Source organism: Abramis brama, assembly GCF_963993115.1.
Source record: "Abramis brama genome assembly, chromosome: 19".
Classification (NCBI taxonomy): Eukaryota; Metazoa; Chordata; class Actinopteri; order Cypriniformes; family Leuciscidae; genus Abramis; species Abramis brama.
Window position 1 is genome coordinate 996,973 of NC_139981.1, and position 8,028 is coordinate 1,005,000.

The following is an 8,028-nucleotide window of genomic DNA, read 5'->3' on the forward strand; positions in this document are numbered from 1 at the left end:
TTTCTTCTTTTTTTGGTGTGTTTTGTTGTTTTTCTTTTCTTTATTATTATTTGTATTATTAATATTATGTAAAAGAGATCTAACTGCTTTAATTTATTGCTGTAATATGCTGCCATAGTTTGTTCCATCTCAATAAAGAGTCACATCAGAAGACTCTCAAGCTGTGCTGTGAGAAACTGACCCGGTCCGGCACGACGTCTCTCTGAGGCACGACGGCCCTCTGGCTCCTGAAATCAAGTAAAGTTGCGTTAGACACCACGAAGCAGCTGATAATCACCAGACCGGATTAGAGACTGAAGAATCACACCACATCTGTTCGTCCTCAGGAACGCGTGTGAAGCTGAGGAGCTGTTCGCCGTACGGAGACTCGAATCCCACATCCCGACAGTTCCTGATGATCCTGAGAGATGAGATGAAGTGATGTCATATCCTGCTGTGAATCTAATGTCATGTGACTGTGTTCAGGGCGATACCTGAGTCGGTAGAGGTCAGACTGACTCCTGCTCTTCATCAGGTCATGAGCGATGACCTCTGCCAAGTGGAGAGGGGCAAAGGTCAACGGGGTCAACGAGACTGATTCCAGCTCTCTCACCAACAGATCCAAATAAAACAGAGTTCGGCTCTGAAACGACACGATTAAACACTACCATGATGTACACATGCAAATCTAGTTCACATATGAACTGTTTTCAACACTGATAATAATCATAAATGTTTCTTGAGCAGCAAATCAGCATCTTAGAATGATTTCTGAAGGATCATGTGACACTGCAAAAATGCTTTTCTTACTCAGTATTTCTGTCTTGTTTCCAGTCCAAATATCTAAAGATTCTTAAATCAAGAAGCATTTACTACATGAGTAAAATGGCATAAGATATTATGTATTTTTTTCCGGGGGAATTAATCCAAATTAAGTGAGTTGTTGCTTAAAAAAAGCAAAATTTATCTAAATTTTTATTTATTTCCCCAGAAATCAAGACATAATATCTTATGGCATTTAAGTTAATAATTTTTTTTATATTTGGACTGGAAACAAATACTAAGTAAGAAAAGCATTTTTTGCAGTGTGAAGACTGGAGTAATGATGCTGAAAATTCAGCTTTGATCACAGGAATAAATTACACTTTACAATATATTCACATAGAAAACAGATGATTTACATTATAATAATATTTCACTATTTTTAATGTATTTTCTGATCAAATAAATGCAGCATTGGAGAGCAGAGGAAATTTCTTTTTAAAAAATAACAAAATAACATCACAATGCAGTGTTTCCCCTAGGTTTACAGGTTTGGGGGGGGGGGGGGGGGGGGGGTGGTTGGTTGGTTGGTTGGTTGGGGAAAATTGACACAGACTCTATCTATCTATCTATCTATCTATCTATCTATCTATCTATCTATCACATTAATTGGTTGTCTGGGAGGGTAATGCTTTGTAAAAGTTAACATAAAACACAAATTTTTTTAAAAAAATGTTGACATAAGATATCTCTTTAAAAAAATAAAATAAACATATTTAAATCTTTTTAAAATTGACTTTTGCAAATAACGTTTGTTAAATTTATATAAGTATTTGTTAATATTAATGGACCAGAGCTTAAATAGTTTTATTTTTTAACTAACAACTAAAAAAAGATTTATAAATACTAACAAATATATTGCTCATTCATTGTTCGTTAATGTTAGTTAATACATTTATATGACAAACAAATTTTAAATGGGAGAAGTTTTTATTTCTATGATGCATTGGAGAGAATAATCCTGTCAGGCGCAGCACTGCTGTGAACGCGCGTTCACGTTTAAACACACTTTAAACAATGTATTATTCAATGCATTACTTCTATATAATTATATATTAAGTTGCTCAAGCAAGTGGTAAAATATTTAACCATGTATTTATATTAAAATCTTTTGCATTTCAATTTTAATACAATAAATCTTGCATGTCACAAAGAACTTGTTTTTCCACCTCCACGAATGTCATTATGTCGCCTTGTTGAGGTAAATTGTAGTTTTCCTTGCTTTACCCCGGTCTTAAAAAGAAAAAAGTAGCATTTAATTAAATACATTTATGGTATAAATACATACATTTTATTTAATTAATCGCACTTATGGTGAAATGACTACATTTTCAGGTCAATCTGTGTTCATTTTGACCACGAAACATGCGCTGTCACTTTAATTCAGCGTTTGCAGAACAGCAAAAATCATAGACAGTATATAAACGGCAAAAATAGACTCGGTGCGGAAATGATCGCTGCACTGCTGTACACGCACCGCAACTGGAACGGATCGATCATCGACGGACTGCATCCGCGTGCAGTGTGAAAGCTCTGTAAACATGGGTACGGAAAACAATACTCACCGCATACACACTGCAAACGAAATATTTGTGAAACGGGCGTTAGGAGAGCTACTCCGGCTGCTACTCGCAGTAGAGTGAGTGTTGCCATCTTCAGTTCAGCGACATATTTCCCGCCGCGCGCTCTCTGTCCGCTAGTGCTCTGTATTTGACGCAAGTGTTTGTTTGTGTGTGAGTGTGCGCGCTTGCGCACTCATTTGGATAATCGTAAACGCGCAAACACAGACAGAAAAGACATGCCATCGTGGAAATAAGATAAATAACATATTACTTAAGGGCTATTTAGTTTTTGTAATAAAAAAAAAAAAATTAATCTGGCGCTATAAAGAAAATCAAATCAAATTTACTTGACCTTCAAGGGGGGCGGGGGGAGCCGTTAGGAGGGCGGGGCGCCCCCCTTATATAATGGTAGGGGAAACACTGCAATGCAATGAATCTTACGGATCTTTTCAAATAGTAGGGCTGGCCAATGAAGACGACCCGATGGATGGTGATTATAACTTTACATATAAACCCATGACAGTTTTCTAATAGATTCTCTTGTGGTGTTTTTGTTCAGTGAGATAATTCTCGTCCAGATCAATGAGGAAGATGCTTAAAGTGACAGATACCACTCTAAAGATCAATACTTCCACTTCCTCCTCATACGTGTGTGATCGATCAGAAACGTTCCCGCTCTATCGCACATGGGGCCCTATTTTAACGATCTAAGTGTATGGTCTAAAGCGCACGGCGCAAGTTCACTTTAGGGCGTCTCTGAATCCACTTTTGCTAGTTTAACGACGGGAAAAATGGTCGGCTCTCCCGGCGCTGGTCTAAAAGTGTCGTCTCTATTCTCTTAATGAGTAATGGGTGTGTTTTGGGCGTAACGTGCGTTAAACCAATCAGAGTCTCTTCTCCCATTCCCTTTGAATGCCAGTTGCGCTCGTGCCATGGCGGATTCGCTATTTACATGACGGAAATTGATAGTGGAAAGACCAAACGAGTCTCCAGATCCAGAACGGATCTGCTCGAGCGTGAGGTTAAAGCTGTGTGTGTGTGTGTGTGAGGTTACGTTTGGCATGTTTGTGTACTGCTGTGCGTCCCTGTGTGTGTAATAAGCAGAGTGTGTGTGTTATAAGCAGAGTGTGTGTGTTATAAGCAGAGTGTGTGTGTAATAAGCAGAGTGTGTGTGTTATAAGCAGAGTGTGTGTGTAATAAGCAGAGTGTGTGTGTAATAAGCAGAGTGTGTGTGTTATAAGCAGAGTGTGTGTGTAATAAGCAGAGTGTGTGTGTAATAAGCAGAGTGTGTAATAACCTGTGTGTGTAATAAGCAGAGTGTGTGTGTAATAAGCAGAGTGTGTGTGTGTTATAAGCAGAGTGTGTGTGTAATAAGCAGAGTGTGTGTGTTATAAGCAGAGTGTGTGTGTAATAAGCAGAGTGTGTGTGTAATAAGCAGAGTGTGTGTGTAATAAGCAGTGTGTGTGTGTAATAAGCAGAGTGTGTAATAACCTGTGTGTGTAATAAGCAGAGTGTGTGTAATAAGCAATAAGCAGAGTGTGTGTGTAATAAGCAGAGTGTGTGTGTAATAAGCAGAGTGTGTGTGTGTTATAAGCAGAGAGTGTGTGTTATAAGCAGAGTGTGTGTGTAATAAGCAGAGTGTGTGTGTAATAAGCTGAGTGTGTGTGTAATAAGCAGAGTGTGTGTGTGTTATAAGCAGAGAGTGTGTGTAATAAGCAGAGTGTGTGTGTAATAAGCAGAGTGTGTGTGTAATAAGCAGAGTGTGTGTGTGTTATAAGCAGAGTGTGTGTGTAATAAGCAGAGTGTGTGTGTAATAAGCAGAGTGTGTGTGTAATAAGCAGAGTGTGTGTGTAATAAGCAGAGTGTGTGTGTAATAAGCAGAGTGTGTGTGTGTTATAAGCAGAGAGTGTGTGTAATAAGCAGAGTGTGTGTGTAATAAGCAGAGTGTGTGTGTAATAAGCAGAGTGTGTGTGTAATAAGCAGAGTGTACGCGTGATGTGGACCCGCCAATAGGCTCATATTACTAATGCGCTCTTTAAATAACAAAAAAATACTGCGCAATAGCAACGCGCCAACAATGCGCCTGAACACACACCTCGTTCTCAGACCAGCAGCCCGTGGGCCACAGTATGGGTGCAAATGCATTTGCTATTTAATAAACGTGGTGCAGGGTGTGAAAATGATAATTGCGTCAGGCTGAAACTAGCAAAACACAGTTTTGTGAATCGTGTCGCGCCTGGCGCTGCATTGCTCCGAGTGTATGATAGGGTCCTTGTGTGTGAGATGTGAGACGGCGTCGCCCTCTGGTGGATTATCAGTTTATTATCTGTCCTATGATGTGAGATAGTGGAGATGCGCTGACCTGCGCGCTGAGGGCCGAGCCGTTGATGCTGTAAGGGCCGTCGTCAGAACCAAAGGCCTGTCGAAGCTCCTCGGGACACTCAAACTGAGCCCATTCCTCAGGGCTGATGGGAAGAGGCACTTCTACAGCTTTACCTCGGGGTTTGTCCTCAACAGGAGATGGCTGGAGAAAAATTAAACGTGTATAATAGAGAAACAGCATACTTTTATTCTTCTTATAATAGGCATGTACAATGAATCATTTAAGTTATCAAAACTCCCTCAAACTCTTAATCAGGCCTCGATCTCCCTGATCTTAAAAAAGAAATAAAGAAATATTTTTTTCATAACTGACGTGGAATGTTAGCAAAATGTTTTTTGGATATCTAGTTCTTATTACTCTCACCAGTTTAGACTTCTTGTCGTTTGGTCTCACAGCTGACTGATTCATCACTTCCTGTGCGGTTTCCATGGACACCTGCATTCAACAAGGACACACACTTGAGGACACAATCCTATCGTCCCGCTCTGAGGCCTTTTTCGTTTGCAAACGCATCTTTTTCTCTCCGTTTTGGCCTTCCGTTCACACTGAGACGGCGTTTTTATTAATGAAAACGCTCTGCAAACTGGATAAATTTGAAAATGTCGGTTTCGCGTTGTAGTTTGGACTGCATATAGTTTGGATATTTTAGCAACAGTGTGAAAGTGAATATAACAGGCACAATACAGCTATAAACATAAATCTATGGGTTCAATATGCGTCACATGACTAAACTTACGTCATCGTTTTTAAAAACCTCAGTTTTGACAGTCCACACTACACCGAGAAAACACCGTTTTCAAATATATCCACTTTGGAGAGCGTTTTCAAAAAGCTCGTTTTCATTAATAAAAACGCGTCTCAGTGTCGACGGAAGACAAAAGCGGAGAGAAAAGATGCGTTTCAAACTCAAGCGTATTAGTGTGGACAAGGAGTGTGTGATGGAAGTGAAGCGCTGACCTTCCAGATGTTGAGCGTGAAGCTGAGCGCGGTGAGCAGATGCTGCAGGTGTGTGTGTGACGACCGCTCCTCGACCACAGCCAGCAATGTGTGTGTTCGCATCAGACGCTCCAGACGCCCGACCGCCCGCACCTCACACACACGCACGCCGGACGCCACGCTCTCCTCTGACGGCACAGGGGTCAAGCTTTATTTACATAGCGCTTTTAACAACACAAAGCAGCTTTACAGAGATAACTAATGCAACAAAGTTTGTTTCCAGAAGAAAATAGCATCACAGTCCAGCTTAAGTAAGCTCAGTGATGGTTAATTTTTGGTGTAAAAAAATAAATAAAATAAAAAAGTTATTAATTTAGTTAATTTATATATATATATATAGCCGCTCTGGAGAAAACCGTAATGTCATCGTCCAGCTCAGTTCAGTTCTTATATAATGATGTCAATGCAGGAGATCAGTAATATTGTTGAATATTAAATTAAATGTCCACAACTAAGCAAGCCAAAGGTGACAAAGGCAATGTTGGTCATGTGATCGATGTGTACAGAACAGAAGATAATGACACGTGATGAAGACTGACCGTCTGGGAACATCAGCACGTCTGCGGCCCACTCGATCTGAAGACGCACGTCAGCCGCAGGAAAGTGTGTGACGTAAAGCCACTCGCCGAGCTCCAGCAGAACGTCCACCTTCTGCCACTGAGCGCCAGGAGACTGAGGAACACACACTCCGTCAAGCATATTTCACCCCCAAAATCAACAGGGAAACATTTTAAAATATATTTTTTTCATGGAGAAAATTAACAGGGTTCGTACAGAGACTGTACAAAGAAATAGTTTTTAAATAACAGTTTTTTTTTATTTAATATATACTGTATTTAAATAAGTCAAGCACTTTTCAAGTACCTCTTCGTAAATATGGCTGTTTTCAAGGGTTTTCCAGGATTTCAATTTTACGAACCCTTCTATTATAACCATTAAGATATTTTGCAGGGTGACATAAAAAAAAAAAATTAAGCTCATCTTCTACAAAATTCTCATTACTGTACAGAAAAAAAATAAGATAAGTTCGATTCCCAGGGAAAGCAAGAACTGATGAATTTTTAAAAAAATGTTTTCCTTGAAGGCAATGTAAGTCGTTTTGAATAAATAAAATAAATAATAGCTCTGATAAAAGCGTCTGTCAAATACATATTGCCAAAATTATTCAACACCCATTGCAAATCAGGTTTATAGGCAAAATTTACCGACTTTCAGCAGTTTGCAATGAACAAATCAAACTAAAGTAATTGAAATAGCTCAACACAAGAAATGTTTCAAGTGGTTTCCCCAAATTCAACTGAAAATGCAACTTTTAATGACTTCTGCAGTCTCAAAATGATTCAGAATCCCTCACAACAGCACAGATCTGCAGAACACGGGTCGCCTCACTAATCAAGGGCTTCATTAGCTGCACCAGGTGAGCTAGAACACATGAAATATATTTAAACTGGCTAGGTTTGTTGAGAGACATATTTCTAACATGTAGTCAAATGTGACAAAGTAAAAAATATTGTCCAAAAAGTTATATTAATAATTTTGATTACATCTGTCTGTATATATACAGTATATATATATCCAGCTTTTATTAGGGTCATTATAGTTATTAACTAAAACTATAACTAAAACCATAATAAACCTTTTCGTTACTTTTGTTATTTTCATTTAGTTTAACTTAGTAAACTACAACTCAAATAAAAATGGATAAATACTACATAAACATATTTTTAAAAAACAAAAACAAATAAAAATGTCAAAAACACAACAATTTTTTTAAAGCACTTTTCTACTCTTTTTTCCGCCCTATGAGATATTGGGAAAATAAGAATTGACATTTGTGAAAAACAATTGTAAGGTAAGATCACAGTAGTATTTTTGTACTAATTTAATAATGATTCTAGATGTCTAGAAATGGCAATTTGTAATTTTTATGATGATTTTTAAGTGTCAGATAATTCATTACACTGGCATGCAAAGTCTGGAAACATCTGGCTGAATCTTTTGATCTAAATTCTTAAAAAAACAAACAAACAAATAATTAGCTATTTTGCATGGTGACACTTCTGCACATTTTGCCCCAAATATTTTGCCTCATTACTGTACATTAATATATATACGGTATTTATATGCAAAATCTCACATGACTATTTTTGGGTTTGGTGCAAAATGTGATCCAGACCTTTCCTTCATGAGATTCACACATTACTCCCCACCAGTGAAAACATAGTAGCGTGTAAGACCCGCAGGTCACAGAGACACACACACACACACACACACACACACACACAC

The 8,028-nt window shown here is 38.5% G+C and overlaps 1 protein-coding gene across 3 annotated transcripts in view; it reads right to left on the minus strand.

The window, feature by feature from the left end:
- Positions 1-8,028, minus strand: part of cfap46 (cilia and flagella associated protein 46) — a 112,343-nt gene that overhangs the window by 40,708 nt on the left and 63,607 nt on the right. For all 3 annotated transcript variants that reach the window (XM_084093968.1, XM_084093967.1, XM_084093966.1), the window contains exons 28-34: positions 6,282-6,414; positions 5,704-5,870; positions 5,110-5,181; positions 4,726-4,887; positions 474-622; positions 308-400; positions 182-227 (exon numbers count right to left, since the gene is read on the minus strand). In XM_084093968.1, coding sequence (XP_083950094.1) covers positions 182-227; positions 308-400; positions 474-622; positions 4,726-4,887; positions 5,110-5,181; positions 5,704-5,870; positions 6,282-6,414 — 822 coding nt within the window. The remainder of the gene's footprint in view (positions 1-181; positions 228-307; positions 401-473; positions 623-4,725; positions 4,888-5,109; positions 5,182-5,703; positions 5,871-6,281; positions 6,415-8,028) is intronic.